We start from the raw sequence: 23099 nt of genomic DNA, 5'->3' as shown, positions 1-23099 counted from the left end.
CCACCCCATTACAGTCACTATTCATCAGCGTTGTAAGATGCTGTAGAATCACTACTTGTCTTCTCTGTGAAAAACATGTTTTTGTATATGTGAAATGAGCTACAGACATGAATAAAAGCTAAAACTATAAATTTCTAAAAGTGCAAGACAAGATCTTCATGACAGCTGGAATAAAATGGTTATGCACTTGGAGAAATTCCAGATCAATTAGCAACTTAAATGTTTTTTCTTAAACTATATAATTCTGAATGGAAAATATAGGTATATGCATTTTTGGCCATGGGGCAAGGAAAGATTCCTTAAGCCACTAAAAAGCACTAACTATAAATTCTAAAAGTAAACAAATCTGACTATATAAAAATTAGGAACTTAAATTCATCAGCCCTAAAGAAGAAAGTGAAATAAAAGCTACAAACTGGGAGAAGATATATATAGTTATATATGACTACTTTCACGAATATATGAAGAGCCCTGAATCAATAAGTGAATGATCAACCCAGTAGGAAAATTGGCAAAATGTGTGAGTAGGCCTTTCACAGGAGAGGAAATGAAGAAAACAAAGAAACAGTAGTGATCAGCAAAGTGCGAGTCAAAAGCAGAGAGAGACACATTCCGTTGGCAAGACTTCGGCAAGACTTCAGACCCCACATATCGGTGAGGCTGTGAATCAGCAGGACTTCCTGTAAACTGCTGGACGGAGTGTGAACTGGTAAGCACTTTGAAAAAGGATTTGGCAGCTTAACCTGTCAAGTTGACCACTCATGAAACTGTGTCCCAGCAATTCCACTTCTGGGTATAAATCTAAAATGTGCACACCTACACAAGGAGATGTGAAAGAAAACACGCAGAAGCATTTTTTCTTTTTGGTATTGCAAGAAGTCCAGAACCGACCCAAATGCCCACCAGACACAAATGGATAAAGTCCTGCGTGATCACGCCGTGGAGTATCACACGGAAGCGAACCCGACATGTCTTACTGATTCAATTTTGAGAGGAGAGCACACAGATCAATATCCTATTAACAAAGTTCATAAATAGCAAAAAAGTCACATAATCGGGCAATTCATAAAAATTTAAAAATAGAAGATACCACAGAAGCCTCATCACAAGGGATGAGCAGGACCATGCGACCGGAGGAGCTGGGGTCGGCCCCAGGTGTCATCATGTCATTACCATTTATTTACATATTTACATTTTAAGCATTAAAATTAATACCTTCTAAATTGAGCATTCTAAATTCAGGAGTACAATTCCCAGTTTTTATTTTTAAACCTTCTGTGGATAATTTAAAATGCAGGACTTGGCCCCAGATGTACTGACTGCATGCGCTGCTGTTATATGTAGGACTGGTAAGACAGAGCCTGTCCCGGGGCCTTTGCGCTCACCCTGCAGTGCCGCCTGAGGGTCCTCACGGCCACCCACTAGGAGCATCCCGGTCGCCTCACAGACGCGAGCCTAGCACTGAGGCCCCGGTTCCAGCGCCAGCCCCTTCCCCTCCTGGGCGTCCCGCCCTCGTTTCTGGCCTCTCCAAGCACCAAGGGAAGTCCTAGAACTCTGCCCAGTTCCTCAGAACAGAGCTAATTCCTGTCCAGCTCAATCTGGTGTCAAGTCATTGCCTCTAATGATGACCACACGCTTTATTCTCTGTGTCTCTCCTGCACATGCACGCGGGCTCCCCGCCCCCAGAAGTGGATGAGTGCCGGTCCCAGCCATGCCTGCATGGGGGCTCCTGCCAGGACCGTGTCGCCGGGTACCTGTGTGTCTGCCGCGCAGGGCGCGAGGGAGCCCAGTGTGAGCTGGGTAAGACAGTCGCAGCCCACACTGCAGGGTGGCACTGGGGACCAGGCACTGGCCATGCCCCCCTGGCTCCAGCCACCCTCCTCCCTGGGCTGTCTGGTCAGGTGCAGCCTGCTCTTTCGGGCCCCGGCCAGCTCTGACGTCCAGAAGGACGGCATTTGTACATGTCCCTAGGAGGCTGGGGTCAGCTGAGAGACACTGACCCCCAGCCTCTGGCCTCAGGAGCAGAGAAGGTGGGTCAGGTCCCGACTCCTGGTCCAGTGCTCCAAGCCAAGCGGCAAGGAGGGAAGGCCTGCTGGGTGCACTGCTGGACAAGCTCTGGCCCCCTTGCACCTGTGAGACAGAGACACCGGCCCAGAGAGGGCCAGCCAGGGTGTCCTGTCTGGGCCTCTGGGAGGCCCGGGCAGCAGAGTGCAGGCGTGGCTGGGAGTGGGGCTTTGTCAGATGGACAGTGGAGGGGCAGGTATGGGGCTGAAACCTCAGGACACACCCGATCCTGGGGCTGTGCAGCCCGCGGAGGGTCACGTAGAGCCACGTGGGGCAGTGAAGGCTCCTGTCCTGTCTCTGCAGAGACAGACGAGTGCCGAGGGCATCCCTGCAGGAACGGAGGCTCCTGCAGGCCCCTCCCGGGGGCCTTTGTCTGCCAGTGTCCGGCGGGCTTCGCTGGGGAGCACTGCGAGACAGGTAGGGCTGGCTCGGGGGGCCCCTGAGCACTGGGCCCTCATCCTCACCCCCGAGGCCCCAGGCAGGCCCCGCAAACCTGTTCTCAGCAGGCGCAGATGCTGGGCCTCTTGGCAGAGGGAAGGGGATGGACCCAAGGCCCTACCAGGCAGGCCGCCCAGAGGCAGGGGCCCCAGGGAGAGGAGGGCTGGGCGCCTGCCAAGGCTGAGGGACATTCCCTGAGCCCCTCCCACCCACCCCCAGACATCCCCTCGGCCCCCTCTCGCCACCCCCTGCCTGGCCTCTCTCCTCCCTCCCCCAGACGCCCCCCTGCGGCTCAGGCCCCCTCTCTGGGTGTTCTCCAGAGGTGGACGCCTGCGACTCCAGCCCCTGCCAGCACGGAGGCCGGTGTGAGAATGGCGGCGGGGCCTACCTGTGCGTCTGCCCAGAGGGCTTCTTCGGCTACCACTGTGAGACAGGTAGAGGTGCAGGCACCCTGCTCCTCCAGAGACCCCACCTCAGGCCCCACCTCAGGCCCCCTGCTGGCGGCCTTCCTCTGCCCCTGCTGGGAACCCCAGCACAGCTTCGAAGCTCCCCACCTCCTGCACCTGCACCTTCCTCCCCACAGTCCCACCTCACACCAAAGAGACTCATCTGGCCCAACGTCCACCAGGCCCCTGGCCCTGCGGAGCCAGGCTTGTGATGGCCCCCACGTCCTGGCACTCGCCTCCTTCCCCCTGGAACACTCTCCCCAATCAGCCCAGTGCGGTGCCCCTCAAGGGCCAGGTCCCGGCTGAAGTGCCCCTCCCCGAGGTGGCCTTCCTGACACTGGTCTGAAATGCGTCTCCATCCCAGCGCCATTTTCCTCCTCCGTGGCACTTACCACCCAGGACTGTCACCACTTCCCCAGTGTGCTCACAGTCTCCCCTCCTGGAGCCGGCACATCTTGGTGGGGAGTGGTCTGGCTTTGTGCGTGTCCCTAGCGCCAAGCTGGGCCTGGCTGGTGGACCGAGCTGTGCAGGGCAGACAGGGCTGCCGGGCAGTGACAGCCGGGCTAGGGACAAGGCCTGGGACCAGGAGACCCGCCTGAGGACAAGCATGGTGGGGACTGTGTGTGGCCAGAGAGTCTCACTGCACAGGCCTGGGGTGGGCGAGGGCAAAGCAGGGGCAGGAGAGCAGCAGCTGGACAGTGGTGGGGGCTCGCCGTCTGTGCTTTCCTGCGGCTGCGCCGGGAACCTTGGCCCGGGCCCAGGGAGCTCAGCTCACACCAGCCCCAGGGCAGAGAGGCCGCGGCTGGGCCCGGCCTCTTGGCTGCCAGCTGCCCCCAGGAGGGCCAGCGGCAGGCGTGCGCTGCCCCAACTCAAGGCCTGCCCGGGCACCTTGGCTGGTGGTGGGCAGGATGGCCTGGCTCAGTGGCAGAAGGCCACACCTGCCCAGCCTCCCAGTGGGGCCTCTGGCAGGCGCTGCCCTCCCCAACCCAGTGTCCCCTCCACCTCCCCAAAGCACTGCCCATGGTACCACCCTCCTCCACCCCAGAAACGCAGTTGCAGGAAGGGCCCCTGTTCCCAGGAGCAGGCACGGCTGGAGGTGGGGCCTGGCGATGCCCGGGAGCTCACTGCTGCCTTTCCCTCCCGCAGTGAGTGACCCCTGCTTCTCCAGCCCCTGTGGGGGCCGTGGCTACTGCCTGGCCAGCAATGGGTCCCACAGCTGCACCTGCAAAGTGGGCTACACGGGCAAGGACTGCGCCAAAGGTGAGGCGGCAGTGGCGCCTGTGCTGGGGGCGGGCTGCCCTGCCCTGCCCACCGGAGGGCGCAGACACCCCGGAGGGTGGCAGGTGCCTACTTACCCTGGCTCTGCCTGAGCAGCAGAGGGGGGCGTCAATGCAGTCACGTGTGCGCACATACGTGACCCTCCAGGAGGCGCGAGCCAGGGACCAAATGCAGGAGGCCCTGCGGGCACCCTAGGCCGGCTCCCGGCCAGCGGTGCCCACCTCTGCCCTGGGGTGGCCAGGCCCCGGCGCCGGCCGGGTGGGACGCCTGGCGGCCCGGGCTTCCACGGCCCACTGCTGACCACCCCCTTCCCTTGTTCTCGACCGAAACCCTGAAGAGCTCTTCCCACCAACGGCCCTCAAGGTGGAGCGAGTGGAAGAGAGCGGGGTCTCCATTTCCTGGCGCCCGCCCGAGGGCCAGGCCAGCAGGCAGGTGCTGGACGGCTACGCGGTCACCTACGCATCCCCCGACGGCTCCTACCGCCGCACCGACTTCGTGGAGAGGGGCCGCTCCTCGCACCGGCTTCGGGCGCTGGCGGCCGGCAGGCCCTACACCATCTCCGTCTTCTCGGTCCGGCGCAACGCGGGCAACAAGAACGACATCAGCAGGCCGGCCGTGCTGCTCGCGCGCACACGTGGGTCCCGGCGCGCTCGCCCACCCGCGGCCGCCTCCCGGGGGCGCCCAGAAGCGGGCGCGGGGCTGAGACGCGGGTGGGAGCGCAGAAGGGCAGGGCGCTTGGGGCCGCGGGGAGCCGGCCAGGCGCGCCCCACGACGCGCCAAGCGGGAGGTGGCAGCCTTGGAGTGGGGTGGGGACGCCTCCAGGACGCGGCCCGGGGAGTAGGAAGCTGCGGGTCAGGCCCGGGAGGCCTGGGCGCCTCGCTGGGGGCGTCCTCTGCAGGCAGGGGGCCGGGCGGGGGCCGGGGAAGGGGCGCTGGAGGCCAGGGCTGGTGAGTGGCGCCCAGTGGGCAGCGTGGAGAGCCCAAAGCGGGGTCAGGGTGCCCACAGGGGAGATGCGGAGAGGGTATCGGTGGGAGGAGGAGGGAAGGCGTCCCGCCTGGTCAGACGCTGACGCTGAGGACGCGGAGGCCCAGTGAGGGGTGCGGAAGGGGCTCACCGCTGGCAGGCTGGGAAGGACAGCCGAGGGGCCCCAAGGGTGCTCCTGGGCCAGCGGGGTGGCTTGGAGAGCGGGGCTACAGGAGCCCTCGCCCGCCTGGCAGAGCAAGCAGGATGAGGTGGGGGGGTGCTCCCTGCTCTGCCGGAGGGGGGTCTCCACCAGGAGACCAGGGTGGGCAGCAGGGGAGCTGTGTGACTGGGAGCTGGGGGCTCCCCTCTGCCCCTTGGACTGGGGGCCAGCCCCTCTGGCCCCTTCCGGTGGTTGCCCAGGAACCTCTGGGTTCATCCCTGCCAGTCCCCAGCATCGCCCTGACTGCTCAGACGGTCACTGTCAAAGCCATCAAAACAGCCAGAGACAGGAAAAGGGAGACCCAGGGTCGGCGCGCTTCAGGAAGGGCCCTGCCCTCTGCTGGCATGTCCAAATGGCCAATACCTACACCGGCCCTGGGGTGGAGCTGATGGCCTAGAGCGGTGCCCACAGGGGCCCCTTTGAGGTGGCCCCCAACGCAAGCAGGAGCCTGGGGCCAATTCGACCGTCTGAGGCCTGCTGTGGCCGAGGCGTGCGCTCCACAAGCCCAGGCTGGCCGTGCCTGGCTCAGGTCCCCTGTCCGTGACCCCCAGCACCCTTCCTGAGCCTTATCTCATCGTCTCAAGCCCCCAGCCTCCCCTGGGCATAAGGAGGTGGCATCAGCTGAGCAGCCTTTTGCCCCCCAGGACCCCGCCCTGTCGAGGGCCTTGAGGTCGCCGATGTGACAGCCAGCACCATCTCTGTGCGGTGGGCTCTGCACAGGATCCGTCACGCCACTGTCAGTGGCATCCGCATGCTGCTCCGGGGCCCCGAGGCCCAAGAGGGCCAGTCTACTGATGTGGACAAGGCCGTGGACAAGTTCACGTTTGGGTGAGAGCGTGGGTCAGCCCTGCCTTCCCTTCCCTCGGGGGTCCAGGCTTTTTCCTCCCTGCCTCCCTCCCTCCCTCTGTGCCCCTCCCCTGCCACCCCCACTTGCCCGGCCCACCTGGAGAAGCAGGGCACCTGCTGATCCCCCAGTGGAGCCACTCTCAGTCCTGGGTCTCTCTGCCTTTCCTCGTCACAAGTGTTCAAAAGTGCCGCGAGAGAGCAGGGACCCCCTAAAAGTCTGGGAAAGCTGCGTCCTGTGCAGATGGAGACAGACCCCCAGAAGACTGGCCCAGAGTTCTTCCAGCCTGAGTCATGAAGACCCCTCTGAAAGAGAAAAAACGGGACACCCCTAGGGGTGCCTGAAATTTTTATTTTGTTCAAGTAATATGTTCAAACTTTAAACCAGGCATATAAACTCCTTAAGCTTAATTATTACAAATCAAATACAAACAAAACTATAAAATAAGTGAAATTCCAATGAACATCAGTCATTCAAAATAGCTGATGACTGAAATAAACACTTGAACAACCCCCTACCTCGGGCCGCTCCTGACCCACTGAACCCTCCCAGGCTCCGTCCGTGATGGACCCCTGAGGGTTGTTCACCAGCCACAAAACCTATAGAGTAAACCCCGCTCCCTCGAGCAGTTCCCACCAAAGCGCTTGTGCCGCTGACACCTGAGGTCCAGACGGGCTTGGTGGGAAGGGCTCAGCAGCGTCCAGTCCAGAGCAGCCCCAAGCTGTGGTCCCGGGATGGGCGTCTGGAAGGCGGGCGCCCAGGGCAGCCTTGGGTGGCTGGGCCAGGCAGTGTTCTGTCTGCCTCTGCCCCCTGTGAGCTGCACACGCCGCTACATGGGTCTAGTCTGCAGACTTTCCCAACTGTGCCATGCTGGAGCCCACGGCGCTTTGTCCTCTAAGTGTTCCTGTGACTTTTCTTGATTTACATCCTGCCCGCTGCCAAATGGCATGACAGAAACACAAAGGGGGCCCCAGGTGAGCACTTGGTGACAGCATTGGGGTCCCAGGACCACCCCAGGACTCACTGGGACTGGGCAGAAATGGCACAAAGCCCCACAAAGGGAAAGGTCTTGGGGAGAAGTCAGGGGACTGGGCGTGAGCTTCCAGAGACCCTCCCGTGGGGTCGCACAGGACTCGCCTCGTACCCCCACATGTGGGTGCCACCTCCCCAAGCAGCCCGTCAGAGATGCAGGCCCAGGGTGTTCTGGGGCCGGTTGCGGGGCACCCTCTGCCTGGGGAGAGTCCAGATGCCCCGGAAGACACGGGGGCCCGTCTCCCCCACGCTTTGCACCTCTGTGCGGGGGCTGCAGCGACAGATGCCACCTTTCAGAAGGCCTTGCCCTGGGTGCCGTGGACCTTCAATTGCCCTTCCTGGCCTCTCCTGCCAACCCCAGCCTTCTGGCCACCATGCCTGGGCACCCCGGCAGGCCTGGCCCCTGCTCAGCCCTCTCACTGTGCCAGGCACACAGGCCTGGGATGAGCTTCCTGCCTGAGGAGCACACGAATCTCAGGCCGCCAGTCCCCCCCTCGCAGAGGCTGCCTGGACTGCCAGGGCCCGGACAGCCACGTCCCTGGTCGTACCTGCTGGGGACAGCAGGCCTGATGCAAAGGACCCCAAGACAGTCCTGTCCCTCTCTCCCTGGCCTCCCCTCCCCGCAGGGCTCTGCTGCCAGGAAGGAGATACACCATCCAGGCGACTGCCCTCAGTGGGCTCGGAGGACAGGAGCATCCCACCGAGAGCCTGGCCTCAGCACCGCTGCACGTGTGGACTCGTACGTAGGGCGATGCGGGCTAGGCTCACTTGGAGCCTTCTGGAAGCTCTCCGGCCTCCTCGGTCCTCTCCAAAGTGGCCGCGGTGCCAGAAGTGCAGCCCCTGACTGAGCATGCCCCGAACAGTGACATGCCTGGAGACCTTCCCCCCTTGGGCACCGGGGGCGACCTTCCAAGGCGGCCCCCTGCATGGGTGCTGGCCTAGCACCCGGAGCTCCCGGGCTTCTACTAGGCGGGGATCACTGAACAAAGAGGCACAGGGGCTCGTGGGCAGAGATGCTTACCCTGTCCACTCTGCCAAGCTCCATGGTCTCATGGGAGGAGGACTGGCCCTCACCACCTGTCTCTCCCCAGCACGTGGGTGGGGCGAAAGCACCGTGCTGTCCGTGCTTTGGGGCCAGTGGTGGGATGAATGAGGAGGGAAGGTCTAACCCAATGGGGACGATGATCCCTCCCCACCAGGCTCTAGGACTGCCCATTCTTGGCAACTTGGACCCCACTCACCTGGGGCGGGGCATATGGATAGCCCATGGCACACAGAGCCAGCACAGTCCCAAGTCCTGGCCCTGGCTCTGAGCCCTAGAACCCTGGCCCGTCCCCCACCTGTCTAGCCCACTCCCCTTATCTGTGTTCCAGGGGAAGGTGTGTGTGGCCAGTCTCAGGGGGCTCAAAAGTGCCACAGGGAAGGCACACCGACAGACTGTGCGGGTGAGGGGGCCTTGCTGGGAGCTGGCAGGCGGCATTCCGGGGGAACTCCCAGGGCAGGAAGAGGCCCTGTAGTAGACACAGAGCAGCTGCCAACGCCCCCACTCCATCCCTCAGAATGACAAAGGCATCTATCCCGACTCAGTGTATCAGATCTTTAAACTGTGTCCTGGCAGAAGACCCCGCTGGCCCCCTTCACCTCCTCCCCACTCCATGCTCGCAGGGCCCCTGGCTCCCGCAAACCTGACCGCTGCCCGGGTCACAGCCACCTCTGCCCATGTAGTCTGGGATGCCCCCACTCCGGGCACCTTGCTGGAGGCCTATGTCATCAATGTGACCACCAGCCAGACCACCAAGAGCCGCTACATCCCCAATGGGAAGCTGAGCTCCTACACAGTGCGGGACCTGATGCCCGGGCGGCGGTACCAGCTTTCCGTGACGGCCGTGCAGAGCGCCGAGGGTGAGCAGCTGCACAGTGAGCCTGCCCACATCTACATCATCACCTGTAAGTATGGCGCCACTGGGGGCCAGGGCACCTGATGGCATGCACGCTGGCTGGGCAGACAGCCTAGTGCCTCGTGCCCACTGCCAGCCACCGGCAGGGCAGCGGCTGGGCCTTCCTTCCTATCAAAAGGAGGGCTCAGCCCAGGACTGTCACCTGGCATGGGCCACACTGCCCACGGAACATCAGATAGCCTAGAAATAGGGCATGTTGACATGGAGTTCCGTGTTGAAAATCGGGGGGTAGGAAGGGCTGGTGGACAGTTGGCCCTGGGTCAGTGTGCCAGCAATTTCGGTAACAAGCCTAGGGCTCCTCACCTTGTGCTGTCCATGAACCCAATGGGCTGAGCAGGAATACAGGGCACACCCTGAAAACGGGTGCTAGGGCAGGTTGTGGCAGGACCCCAGGGAGGTGGGCAGTAGGGAGGAGGGCCTCGCTGCCAGGCCTGACCCCTGGGAAGCCACCGAACTGCAGCCAGGCCACAGGAAGGGATAGCCTGGGAGGAAGCCAGAGTGGGTGGACAGGGGGTGGGCGCGTAGAGGCCCAGCTGACACAGCAAGATGCAGGTCTGCCCCTCAGTGCCCAGGAAGCCCGCCAGGTCCCCCAGGGCCCGGCACAAGCCTGCTCACCTTTGAAGCTCACACAAGGTGATGTGGGCAGATGGTGCATCTGGGCAGCGCTGCAGGGAGAGGACCATGAGCCAGGAGACATGCGGGAGGGAGGGGCTCTCTCCCAACCCCCAGCCTGCTCTGGGCTTGAAGGACACTAGCTCCAAGAGGTCCAAACATGGCACAGCTCCAGGCACACCTCCCTGGGGCACAGGCAGGTCGGGCTCCTCCATGAGCTGGTTCAGGGAGGAGTGGCTGGCAGGTGAAGGTCAGTGCCCAGCCTGGTGGCTGAAGGGTGCCATTAGGTGACAGAGACCCACAGAGAAGCCAGGTGTGGGTGGGTGGGGGCCTCCGTGAGGTGTCACCCTGCCTGCAGGTGGAGGACCTGGGCCCAGGGTGGGCTAGGGGCACAGCACATGTGGGGCTATTCAGAAGGGAAGCGGCAGGGCTATAAACCTGCCACGTCATCACGTGGCGCCCACGTCCTCCTTCAGTTCTTACCCCTGAGCAGCGGGCGGGTGGGGTTAAGGGAAGCCTCAGACCACCCTTGTGGGGCCACCCCCTCATCTCACCTGCCCGCAGCCTCAAGGGACGGCGCTGACAGACGCTGGCACCGGGAAGGACTCCACCCTCGGGTGCTCAGAAACAGACTGACCCCCGCACGCCTGCCAGAGCTGCGCCTGCTCAGCAGCCAAGACCCCCCCGACATGCCGACCTCAATCCCCAGGTACACGCCGCAGCTGTCAGCCCCCTGCAGGGCACACTGGATGCTGGGCACACCCGCGCACTGCCCTGCATGCAGAACCTGCAGTGTGACCGCTGTGACCCCCGACAGGTTCTCAGAGCTTGTGGATGGCAGAGGGCGGGTGAGCACCAAGGTCCACAGCTTGCCCGGCATCACCGTGAGACCACGTGAGTGCCCGGCTGCCCCCTCACCTGACCTTTGTCCCCAGCATATGAGGAATGAGGCCCCAAATCTGGGCTTAAAGGCCACCCCCAGTGCCAGCTTCTTCAGCCAGGCTTGCTGGCTCCGTGCAGGGCTCTTGGCTCAGGGTGGCACACTGCAGGCTCGAGGAGCCCTCCCAGGCCCGCCAGCGGGCCAAGGCCCAGGCCGCCAGCTGGCACGCACAGGGGAGACGACAGTGATGCGGCAGCAGCAGGCTGGACGTGGGGGCTCTGCCCGGGACACTGCCTGACCCCTTGCTCCTCAGGGTGAGCCAATGCCCCATCCAAGAGCCACCTATGGCACCCACTGGGCCTCTCCACCTGGCCCCAGCACCACAGGCACAAGTGAACAGCTGGATTGCCCTGGCTTCTTCTCACCTGGTTAATCTGCGTGCAGCAGGCCTGTGCCAAGATTCTGACACAGCAGCCACACGCCCGCTGGCTGCCCCTATCCCGGAGGACCTTGAGACTGGACAGGGCTTCCAGGGCCATTCCCTCCCCTGTAGGCCAGGTCCCATCCTCACAGAAGTCTCTGGCACGGAGCCTAATCTCCAGTTTAATGAGAATTTTTAGCCCACACAAACGTTTCTAGGCAAGGGAGGAGAAGCGTGGGCACCCAGACAGTGAAGAGGAGCAGATAGGGCATCTGCAGCCCTTGGCGCCCAGCAGAGGGGCAGCAGAAGGGGGTCACTGCACATGGTGACTCGGGAGAGGGGTGCAAGCAGTGCCTAGGGAGCTAGGCGAGGAGCCAGCCAGATGCCAACGGCCTCCTAAAGCCAAGGGGGCAGATGTATAATGCCCAAGAGTGCAGGCCAGGACACCAGAGAGGCAGCCTTGCAGCTGGAAGGCCACGCACATGCGGCCTGGGGTGGACGCGAGGAGAGCAGGCGGTGTCGTGGCCCGCAGGAAGCAGGTGCAGGGAGAGGAGAGCAGCATCTGGCCGAAAAGAGCAGCAGCGTCAGCAGCTTCTAAAAGGACAAGGCTGCTGGGTCACACCGGAGATCTGGCCTGCCTCGGCCACTGATGACCTCTGCTGCGCAGCTCTGGGGGGCACGGGGGATGGCGGTGGAATTTGGGGCCTCCTGCTGAGGGCGAGCAGGATGGGGAGGGCTGGGCCCTGCTGGAGGCAGCACAGGGCCCCCACCAGGTCTGGCCCCACCCCCAGGGGAGAGGAGCAGCCCAAGAAAGCACAGGGCAGCGCATGGAGGCCAGCGAGCTGCGTTCTGGTTTCTCCTAGAACCCACGGCTCCGGTGCAGCTCGCGAATGTGGAGCCGGCCCCCGAGCAGGCCAGCCAGGCCCCCCAGCTCCCCGAGCACGGCCGCAACGAGCACATGGAAAGTAAGTGGGCAGAAGACGTGCAGGGCTGCCCGCCTCTGGGAGCCTCGATGGCTGCAGGCCTGGCGGGGGCCACCCGCAGTGAGGGAGTGTGAGGCCCAGTGCCTGCCCACAGGGCAGCCAGGCACCTCCTGGAAAGAGGGCTGGGCCTCACTGGGCAGAGGCTCCCTGTCCTCTTACAGACCCTGAGTGGGCCTGGGGCCAGCACCCACCCACACCACCCAAGACTGCCTGGAGAACCGCCCCCAGCATACAGCAGAGCCCTCCCTACCTCTCAGCAAGGGAGCAGGCTGTGCTCCCACCACCGCCCAGGCGTAGCCAGAGCCAGTGGCCCTGCTGACACTCACCTTAGCCAGGGGCTGGATGGTGCATCTGCTGAGGATCGCAGCAAGTGTGCCCCCAGCAGGGCATGTTTGTGGGTTTTTCCCTTCTGGATGGTGCCAAGAGGCCCAGGTGCCTTTCACAAACCCAGACCCGTGCTCTCCCCCGCCCCCTTGTTCTAACCCTTAGGGCCCTGTCCTCTGAGGGAGTTAGTTCTTCTAGGACCCAGTGGCCCTTTCTCCCAAGTCACAGGCTCAGACCGGGCCTGCCCATCAACCAGACCCCAGGAGGGGGTGGGTACTTGGAAAGGGTGAGCTGAGAGCTCAGGATGCCGCCTCTGAGGGCGAGTCACCTGCAGGCCTGCCCCCAGTCACACGGCCACACGCACACATCAGAGGTGCCCGCCAAGGGTGCATTCATAGACACGTTCCCCTCACCCCACAGGTCAGCACTTCCCTCTCACCATGAGAGGCCTGAAGTTGCCATCAGCCTCAGTGAGCACCGAGGGGCCTGGTTTTTGAGGCAAACGCAGTCAATGTTTGGTTAGTTAAGGTACAGCTCAGACTGAAGACACCCATGGTGCTATTGTTTTGTGAGATAAACTTTTCGTCAGATGGTTTGCGTTACCAGTGCTTCTAAATAGTAGATGTTTCATTTCATAAAATTCAGAAATGTGAGGGTCCCTGCTGCAGGGAGATTCAAGGGTACACCACGGCAGTCTGCAGTGTCTGCTGACGTGAGGGACACAAGCCCTGGAGGGCGTGAGATGATTCTAGGTGATGGCAGGAAAGACTCTTTAACGGCCTCAGATGCACAAATCTGTTCCCTTGAAACCTCTCACCAGTCATGCCGGCCCCATCCTCTGAGTTAATTTCGTTAAGTAGCTTTTGCTAAAATGATGGCATTAGGTCTGGAACCCAACCCGTGAGCTAGAACACAAACAGTGCCTTGTGTCTTGCTGCCACGCCCATGAGCTAGCCCCTGAATTTGGATGTTTAGTCCTTTGCTCAGTTGAGGGTTAACAGTGGGGAGGAGTGACCTCAGCACCAACACATGTGCCTGGGCAGTCATGTGAGAGCTGGGGCTGCCTCCCAGACTTGGGTTTCGCCCCATGTTCTGTCCTGAGGCTGGTCGCGGCCACGACTTGTTAGCTTGCAACCCTGGCGGTCACGTCCCCGTGCAGCCTCAAACTCTCTGTGCTCAGAGGGCATCTCGGTGGTGTCTGGCTGGGGTCAGTGCTGCACCCATCCCCTGGCACGTGCACGAAAGTAGACATGCTTGGCGTATGCTGCCTAAACACAGGAGGCCCAGGAGGCTCTCTAGTGAGGAGCGAGACGTGTGGTTGACCCAGTCTCACCAGAGCTTATCTTGCTGGCTTTCTGGACCCTGGGACCTGGGTTCGCAGCCCCTGGGTGCAGATGCACTGAGCACCTCTCCGCAAGCGCTGCCAAAGGCCCCACACACTTGCTGCTCCGTCCGGTGCTCTGCCTTCAAGCCGACACATCGACGGCAGTATCTTTGGCAAAGCCCACCACCCCGCAGGGCCCACCCTCTCACTCTGGCCCTCAGTGTCTGCTGTTCTTGGTCCTTTGCATTTCTATAAAAGTTTATGATCACCTTGTCAAGTTCCACAAAGCACTAGTAGGGGCTTCGCATGGCCGAGCTGCTGAGGCCCTGTATGCCTGAAAATGCTCATGTGGGCTCTTATTTGAAGGACAGTTTTGCTGGATATAAAATCTGAGGTTCAAAGTCCCTCCCCCCTTCAGTCCTTCACAGAGCCCCCTGTCACCTTCTGTCCAGTGCTGCTGTCCCTGAGTGATGACTCGTCACTGTTCTTGTCTCCTTGTAGGGTGATCTGCTCCTTCTCTCAGGAAGCTGTTAGACTTTTATTCCCCAAGGAAAATAGGATCCCCAGAGAGCCCTAGAAACCTCAAGAGCAGAGTTTGATTGGCGTTTCCTCACCAAGCAATTCTCCAGGTCAGGGCTGCACCTTCGAGTCCCCAGGAGCAGCTCATGATCAAACCTGCCACTGCAGGGGTTGGGAGTGAATGCTGAGGCTAGTCAGATTCTTCCTGTTTTTCCAGCTTCTCACCCCAGCGGGGCTTTGGGACTATCCTGGTTTTATCCCCTGGACAACTACACAGGTGGTCTGGGTGGCTGCCACCCAGAAAGAGGCAGGCAGTTACCATCCTCAGACAACAGCAGGCAAGGACAGAATTTAAAACTGTACTCATTAATGTGTCCTCACAGAGGGGCAGCCCACTGCCCCCACCCCAGCATGCAGCAACATCCCATCCCCCGTGCCTTCTCTGTTTTCATTTAATGTGTGTGTGTGTGATGATAAATTTGGCATGTAGTGGAGACAACTTTGTAGAACGAGGCTACAGTAGGTGCTGGTTTGGTAAAACCCCCCAGTGCTACATGAGTTGCAGGGTTAGAGCCTTAGACACCCAGGAATGGTATGAATTTCACTAATAGTCTCTGCAGCCTGGTGTCCCAATTACAGAGGGTTGAGATTGCTGACAGGGTTTCACAGTTTCTGAATACCCCCTGCATGCTGCCAATTCACAGAGAAGGGACCCAGACAGCAAAAACAATCCTTAAAAAGTAAGACACACACACACTCCATTGTGAAAACTTATGGCAAAGCAATGGTAATAAAGTCAGTGTGACACTGGCACCAGCACAGACTCACCAATCAATGGGATAGAAACGAGAGTCGAGAAATGAGCCCTTATGTCTGTGGTCAACTGATTCCGATAAGGGGGCCCAGACTGTTCAGGGGGGGAAGAGCCTTTACCAAGTGGTGCTGGGACAACACCACAGGCAGAAGAATGAAGTGGGACGGCTGCCTCACTACACAAAATTGACTCCGTGTGGGTCAGAGAGCTAACGGAAGAATGAAAACTATAAAACTCTTAGAAGAAAACACATGGTAAATATTCATGATATTTGATTTAGCAAAGGATTTTTAGGTTTTAGATTAACCAAAAGCATGAGAAATAAAAGAAAAAAAGATAAATTGGACTTTCTCAAAATTTAAAAAACTTTTTGTGCTTCAAAGGACACCATCAAGGAAGTGAAAAAACAATCCATAGAATGAGAAAAAATATTTGTAAATCATCTATCTAAAAGGGATTTGTATCTGAAATATATAAAGAACACTTACAACTGAGTAAGAACAAAAATAATCCAATCAAGAAATGGGCAAATGATCTGAATAGACATTTCTCCAAGGAAGATACACAAATGGCCAACAAGCCCATGAAAAGATGTTTGACATCATTAGTCATCAAAGAAATGCTAGTAGCAGCCACAGTGAGATGCCACTTCCCACTAGGACGCATCAAATAACAACAAGCATTGTAAGGATGTGGAGAACTTGGAATCTTCAAACACTGCTGGTGGGAATAGAGCGGTACAACCACTTGGGGAAAAAATGCCTGGCAGTTCCTCAAAGAATTGAACTTAGAGTCACCATATGACCAGCAAGTCCGCCCCTAGGTATGACCCCAAGAGAGATAAGAACGTGGCCACGCCAGGACTTGTGCAGAACGTCCAGAGCGGCACTAGTCATAACAGCCCAAAGTCGGAAACAACCCAAATGTCCATCAACTGATGAATTCATAACAAAATGTGGTCTATTCACACAACAGAACATTTGACCATAAAAAGGAATAAAGTGCTGACACAGGCTACGACATAGATGGGCCTTGAAGATACTGCACTAAGTGAAAAGCCAATCACAAAAGACCATGTATGATGTAATTCCATTCATACGAAAGTCCCAAATAGGGAAATCTATAGTGACAGAAAGTAGATAAAGTGGTTGCTTAGGACTGGGGGTGGGGGTAAAGGGAATGGGTTTCTTTTTGAGATGACAAAAATGCTCTAAAATTGACTGTGGTAAATGTACATATGTGTGAATATGCTAAAAATCGGTGAACCATACACTTTGAATGGGTGAATTGTATGGTACATAAATTATACCTGAATAAAGCTGTTTTTAAAATGTAATGTGTGGAACAGTGTTTTGGCATCTCTTTTGTGTAGGAAATAAGCATGAATATATATTAGCACTTGTTTGTGGACAAAGACAAGTGCAGAAAAAATCCTCTTTTTCAACCAAGAGGTCACTGTTCAGTGTGAGTTCTGATACACATAAGAAGGAGCATGATACCTAACACAGACTAAAGTGGTGGGAGGCTGGTGCTGATAATAATTTATTAACTAATAGGATATAAGGGAACTCTCAGCTATACAATTTAGTGTTCTAATGTTGACATTCAAGGTGGCTTCTCTTTTTAGGCTTTTAACTTGAGAACACAATGTCTGGACTTAAAGGTATGTCTTAAGCTTTAGGTGAGTTTTTAGGTCAGATTAAGTATAGTACATTGTCATAATTTAGACATTTTTGCAGACTTTTAATCCCTGTTTATCACGTGACTTCAGAAAACGAATCCTGGGATTGACACATTTTACAGTGACATTGGCCAGCTCCACTATTGCAGGGAAAGGGTTCTAAAACTATTAAGTTAGGCTACAGCAATAAACAGAATCTTGGATATTCCCACTTGGGTCATTTACAACACTATTAATTAGTGCATAATGTAAAATGAGGTATAAGATTTAATATTGCAATGCTAGAAATGACTGCATAGGACACAGGATTTCATAAGTCTGAGTGATGTGAAGTTTAATTTAAAAGCACCCGGTTTTTTTCTCCTCCAATGTGGTAAGAACATACATAGCCACATTGATATTTTTCTGTACTTTTATATTGATAGCAAGTAAGAAAATATTTTATACCTTAAATTGAGGCAGAAACTCAGTTAAAGTAAAAATTTAGCTGTAATCTGAAAATTCATAAGCAAAACAGATTGTAGTATTGGAGACTGAAAAAAGAATCAAGACTTCATACGTGAAATCTTCATTCGTTTGGCTCATCGATAATAAATACTTGGAACTTTACGTGTTTTTCTGTACCAGTGTGTACCATGTTCGCTAAGTAGCAGCTTAAAAATCCATGGGATTAATTAATGGGAAGATTTCTTTTGGACGGAGGTTTTACTGCTTGTACACAATTCTGATCAGATGACTTTCTAATACTTGTTATCCTGTGTAGCCTTGATCCTGTGGCATTAATGTTTTAAAGGTGTAAACAATGGGGCCTTTTCTGTAGACCTGCCTCGTTGGAAACACCTCATAGAGGATATACGTGGTTCCCTTTACTTACAAAATGGTGTGTCAGATCTGTGTGTGGAAGACCTATCAGAGATCTTCGATCTCAGGTTCTGCACACCCCAGTGATCTGTGCTATTCCCAGGAGCTTAGAGTGAATATGGTTTGAATTTAACTCACAGTTTGAAGAAATTGGATCCCAGAGATTACAGGTGGAGAATTTCTGAAGCCTGTCCGTATTCAAGTGGAGATCAGAGGCCCCTGGAAGAGCGCCGGGCTGGCCGACAGTGACAGCTGGGGACTGGACGGGACTGACTTTAAAGGGACTGGCCTGCAGGTCACGACTCAGACCTTGGAGGAGCCGAGGCAACTGGCAGTGGAAAAAAGAAAGGACAAAGTGCCACTGGCAGCCTGTGATAAAAAAATAAGAAATGTGGACATATATACCTATTTTCTTATATTTAAAAAGCAATAAAACCAACAAAAATAGTTAAACGAGGAAGTAAAAGGAATAGAGATGGATGCTGACTTCTTTCAGTATGCCTTTGCAGTTTTGACTTTGGAACCAAGAAAATGTGGCACCAAAAGAAAAAAACAAAAGCAGCTGAGAACTGAGAACAAGCTGGATGAATAAACCTGCCCGTCATGTTGGCGTCGTGGCCGCACAGGAAGAGGCGTCATTCCACGTGACATTGAAACACTCCCAGGGGGATACAGTCTAAGAATGTTTTTAAATTGCAAGAAATTTAAAGCTGTATTCAGGGACCTTAATGTGAGCAGTAATGCTGATACTGCTATTTTAAAACTGTCACATGTACATTGTGGGATAAAGAAAATAATTATGTTAACATCACCAAGATTTTCGGCATAAAGAGATATAAAATCAAAGAAATTAAATAAAATTCGTGTCTTTCTTTTTATTCAATTCTGTTCATTTGAACTGGAAATATTGATAATGAGTTGGTAATCTAGTTTTTAAATCTAATTTCCCAGTTCTGTCTACCGAACAGGGCTGAAGCGCTGACACCCCGTAGTAGTAAGAGCTGCCCAGACCGTGGGCTCTGGCTGCCATTCTCCACTGGAAGGAACGGGGGTCTTTGGAGAAGGGGCTGATTCCAAGACTGAAGCAGACTGAATAAAATGAACCCAGGACATACTTGCGAACTTTCAAAAACAACTGGGATGGCGTCTAAAGTGCGCACAAGCCGACCGAACCGGCTCCCTCTGGCCGGGGAAGACTCACCGCTGCAAGATGGAAACCCGTCTGTCATATATATTTTTTATGTGCTGTAACATATATATTTAAGTCCATGAGTTCACACTGATGCTCCAAAAAGGAAGAATAACGTAGCGTTCAACTTTACAGCTTGCTGGGCAAGTGTACAAATAAAGGAGAATGGGTCGCCCTTCCAGCCTTGCCTGTCGGACTTGCACGGTGACCAAGTGGTGGGCAAGGAGAAGCAGGTCTTCATAGATGGCTTCCCCGCTAGTGACAGCACAGGAGCGCCAGGTCGGGTCAGATACGACCCCAGTGAGACGATGGGTCTGGGACGCAGATCCGGCACCTCCATGGCCGCTCAAGCCATCAGGTGCAGAGCCTAAGGGGACTTCATTCTGGATCAGTCAGGCTGCCGGCACTGAACCAGTGATCGATCCTCCCATCGCTGAGACCGGACACAGCGACATATCATGCCCCTGGAGTGGCCGAAGGGTGCACAGCCGCCACCTAGAAGCAGCCCTGCAGAGACCATTTGAGACTGAACCCCATTGGAAACCTGGGATGGGCAAGGAGTTAATGGCACAAGGAAGCAGGGGTCAGATCCAGCAGGAGGGGAATCTCTGGGACAGATGCCCTAGTTTCTTCAATAAATACAGAGGGAAAGGTGATTAAAAGTCATAGATTAAAGGACATGTAAGATAATCAAACTAAGGCAGTGGTACCCTTATGAATCCTGATTAGATGAGACCAACTATGAATGACATTTCTAAGATGATCAGGGAAATTTGAACATGGACTATGATTTCTTATGACATTAAGAAAGTACCACTAATTTTGTAATAGTAGCATTGTGCTTATGTAAACATTTTAAGACTCTTTACATATTAAATACCTGCTGGTGTATTTACAGGTGAAATGTTTTCTGGGACATGGACAGATGGAAACATTAAAAAGGATTGGCAAACATTAATAATCATTGAGGCTGAGTGACGGTATACAGGTTCTTCACACTCCATATTTTGTAGGTTTGAAACTTTTCATAATAAAAAGTTCTTTCAGAGCCCACAACTCGCCTTCAGCACATCGCTAAAGACAAAGGACAAGGGAAGTCCCAGACTGCGTGGCAGGAAAAGGAGAGAAAGTGAAGTAGATCCAGCAGGACAGGGGAAGCGGCCGCAGACAGAACCAGGGGGGCCCGGCAGGGGAGCAAGGGGGGATGCGAGGTCTCCCTGGCCAGCTCCCCAGAAAGGCCACTGGCCCCAGGCTGGCGGGCGGGGGCGTTGGACGGGGGTCGGGGGGGATGTGGAATATCTGTAGCGGGAGGCTGGCCTTCTGAGATTGGAAGTGCTGGGTATGCAGAATTCTTACTCATTGGTGTTTCCCGATTTTTTTAAGTTAAAAATGAAAACAGCTTGACAAAGCTAAACAGTTTTTGAAAAGTGGTCCCTCCAGGGCAGGCCAGGCCTGTCCCCCCTGGCAGCCTGCCCTCGGGTCCCCGGTGTGTGGTGGGCATGCTGTAGGGAGACGGGCTTGCCGTGAGGGCCACCTGGACTGGGGCTGGGGCAGGGGAGGTGGCCTGGGGCTAGCTTAGAGGACTAGGAGGCCTCCAAGGGGGGCTCTCGAGGGGAGCCCATTCCAGGCAGAAGAGACCCTGCCTAAGGGCAGTCTGCAGAGGTGGGGACGGGGGCCACTCGCCAGGGCAGAGCTGGGAGGCTCTCCTGAAGGCAGCTGGAGGCCGTGCAGACCTAAGTTGCCCGCTGAGGCTGTGGGTCCACGCGGGAGCTCAGCTCTGAGTGGGGCCCCAGAATGGTCCTCCTGCCTCGAGGTAGTGGGGGCAGGGCAGGGCATGCCAGGCCTGGTCTGCTCTCTGCTCTCTGCCCACCTAAAATGGGACCACTCCTAGGGCCCAGCGATGGGCCTCCAGAAGCAGCAATGGGCAGTGCCAGCAGGCCTTCCTCTGGACGCCTGGACGCTGACCGTTTGCGGCATGTTTGCAGACAGCCCTGGGAACTGTTCGGAAAACCCCTGTCAGAATGGAGGCACCTGCGTGCCAGGCATGGATGCCCACAGCTGTGACTGCAGCCCAGGGTTCAAAGGCAGGCGCTGCGAGCTTGGTAAGTCAAGGGTCACTCCCTTGCCTGCGGGGTTTGGCACAGGCCAGGTCCTGACCTCAAGATGCCTGCAAAAACAGGTGGCCCAGGGTGGGTTTGCCATGAGGACTTCCAATAGGTGCCAGGATGGGGCCCAGACTTACAAGTGCCCAGAAGGGAGGCCAGTGGGCAAGAAGCCACTGGACCTCCCACTGACCTCCCAAGGCGAGGTGCTGCCCTAAGAACTGGGGAGTCTGGGGTCAGGAAGCACAGAGCAACAGCCACCCCACAGCGAGAGGAGGGTGCAGGGGGCTGTCTTCGCTCTGAGGCCAGATGTGGTGAGAGGGAAAGGCCTACAGGCCTCCCTGAGAAGACTGGGACTGAGGACAAGGGTGCCGGCGCAGAAATTCCCACTCCAGCTGTGCAGACCCAAGGGCCCCCAACCCAGAGGCTATGGCCCTAAGGGAGGCCAGCCCACAGGCTTCAAAGACCCGGAGGCATCACTGAGCGCCCTTGGGGACAGAACCCCTAGCCCAGGAAGCAGCATGGGCAGCCCCCAGGGTGCACGATGAGTTCCGTGGCAGTGAACATCTTATGAACCAGGCCCTTCCCTTTGCCCCACAGCCTGTAAAAAGGTGCCCCAGCCCTGCACGCGGCTGCTCTCGGAGACAAAGTCCTTGCCGGTCTGGGAAGGAGGCGTGTGTCACCACATGTAAGTTTCTTCCTCTGCTTTTCCCGCATTTGTGCAGGGCTCCTGACCTCCCAAGCCACCTTCACACGGTCCAGCTCCTCACCCTCCCAAGGCCTGAGCAGGTCATGTGGTCAGGGGCACAGCAGGGGCTCGCCTTGACCACCCTTTCCCACCAGGTAACAAGGTGGGAAACCGAGGCAGAAAGGCTGAATAACTTGCCTAAGTCAGTGCACCCGGGGGCAGAGGCACAGGAAGCCTTGAGCCCAGTGCCTGGCCGTGGACCCCTCAGGCCTTCCCCTCCACAGCCCCAGCAGCCTGGGCCCCCCCGACCCCCACTGACGGCAGGGCCACGTGTGCATGAACTCCCGGGGGTGTTCCTCTCCCCCCTGCCTCAGAGCCCCGAGCAGACAGACAGCAGAGAGCTGGAGTCTCTGTTCTCAGGATGCGGCCCTGGCGAACCGGGCTGTGGGGGACTTTGTCTAGCTCACCCCAGGGACCTTTCTTGCTAACACTCTCTGTGGGTCAACCTACTTAGTCAACAAGTACAAGCACCTACTGTGTGCCAGGCATAGTTCCAGGCCCTCGGCACAGGTCAGCCAACAGAACAGGCCGACGTCCTGCCCACAGGCACCTTGCATTCCAGCTGAGGGAGGGAGACAGTTGAGAAGCATGAGCATGTTCAAGGCCCTTTAGAAGGTGGCCGTGCTCAGGAGAAAGGAGGTGAACAGGCAGGGCCAGGACAGCCAGGGCTGGGGGACAGAGGGGCAGCATAAGACAGGTATCCAGGTAAGCCTCTTGGAAAAGGTGGCACCGCAGACCTGGAGAAGGCGAGGGCCATCTGAGGGGACCACATCCCAGTCAAGCATCGGCGGCCAAGGCCCGAGGCCACTGGGGCTGGAGCCTTGGGAGCCCAGGGCGTGCTGCTTGGGCCTGGCCAGGGGACGCCCTCGGGCCTTGGGCAGCCTTGGAAAGACGGGCACCTGTCCTCTGAATGGGGAGACAGGAGGGATGCTTCGTTAGGAAGGCGGTGGGCTCCACCGCATGCTGAAAGATCACCTCACGGGACACGGAAGCCAGGTGGTGGACTGGACTTGAGGGGGGCCTGGGGCCAGGCTAGCGCAGCAGCACACACAGGAGACAGGGCAGTGGGGGCACAGGGACCTGCACTGGCAGGGCACCTGGATTCGGCTTCCAGCAGCGCGAGCCCGTCTCCACCACCTGCCTGCTGTGCTTGTGGGACCACCGACACCTGCCCAGGAGAGCCTTGTGTGCCTAGTTTCCTATCCTGGCACCTTTAGCCTGTTTTCAGCTTCAAGTGACTTCCTGGTATCAGCAGAGTCTTGCTTTCCATCCAGTCAGACATCTGCTTTTTGGAGTGTTTACACCACTTTCAGGTTAATGAACAACTGAGGTGACTGCATTTAAACCCACCACGTTGCCATTTGCTTTCTTTTTGTCCATCTGGTCTTTGTTCCTGCT

At 56.9% G+C, this 23099-nt stretch overlaps 1 protein-coding gene and 1 non-coding gene across 17 annotated transcripts in view; both read left to right on the top strand.

The window, feature by feature from the left end:
- The window catches only part of SNED1 (sushi, nidogen and EGF like domains 1), a 74084-nt gene that overhangs the window by 43302 nt on the left and 7683 nt on the right, over positions 1 to 23099 (top strand). For 10 of the 16 annotated variants that reach the window (XR_005058906.2, XR_005058905.2, XM_037009580.2 and 7 more), the window contains 13 exons: positions 1687 to 1800; positions 2368 to 2481; positions 2823 to 2936; positions 4095 to 4208; positions 4564 to 4860; positions 6054 to 6237; positions 7912 to 8024; positions 8951 to 9232; positions 10420 to 10564; positions 10673 to 10749; positions 12020 to 12121; positions 20837 to 20953; positions 21554 to 21641. Coding sequence is in view for 14 of the 16 variants with exons in the window: in XM_037009580.2 (XP_036865475.2) it covers positions 1687 to 1800; positions 2368 to 2481; positions 2823 to 2936; positions 4095 to 4208; positions 4564 to 4860; positions 6054 to 6237; positions 7912 to 8024; positions 8951 to 9232; positions 10420 to 10564; positions 10673 to 10749; positions 12020 to 12121; positions 20837 to 20953; positions 21554 to 21641 (1861 nt within the window). In the remaining 2 variants the exon portion in view is untranslated. The other 6 variants (XM_037009581.2, XM_037009582.2, XM_073217794.1 and 3 more) reach the window with 6 other exon arrangements.
- Positions 16515 to 16615, top strand: LOC118970839 (small nucleolar RNA SNORA40). The gene has a single exon (XR_005058989.1). It is a non-coding gene; the product is annotated as a small nucleolar RNA SNORA40 (small nucleolar RNA).

Source organism: Manis javanica, chromosome 12 (genome assembly GCF_040802235.1).
Source record: "Manis javanica isolate MJ-LG chromosome 12, MJ_LKY, whole genome shotgun sequence".
NCBI classification, from domain to species: domain Eukaryota; kingdom Metazoa; phylum Chordata; class Mammalia; order Pholidota; family Manidae; genus Manis; species Manis javanica.
Note: the sequence above shows the minus strand (reverse complement) of the source record. Positions and strands in the feature narration are given on the sequence as shown.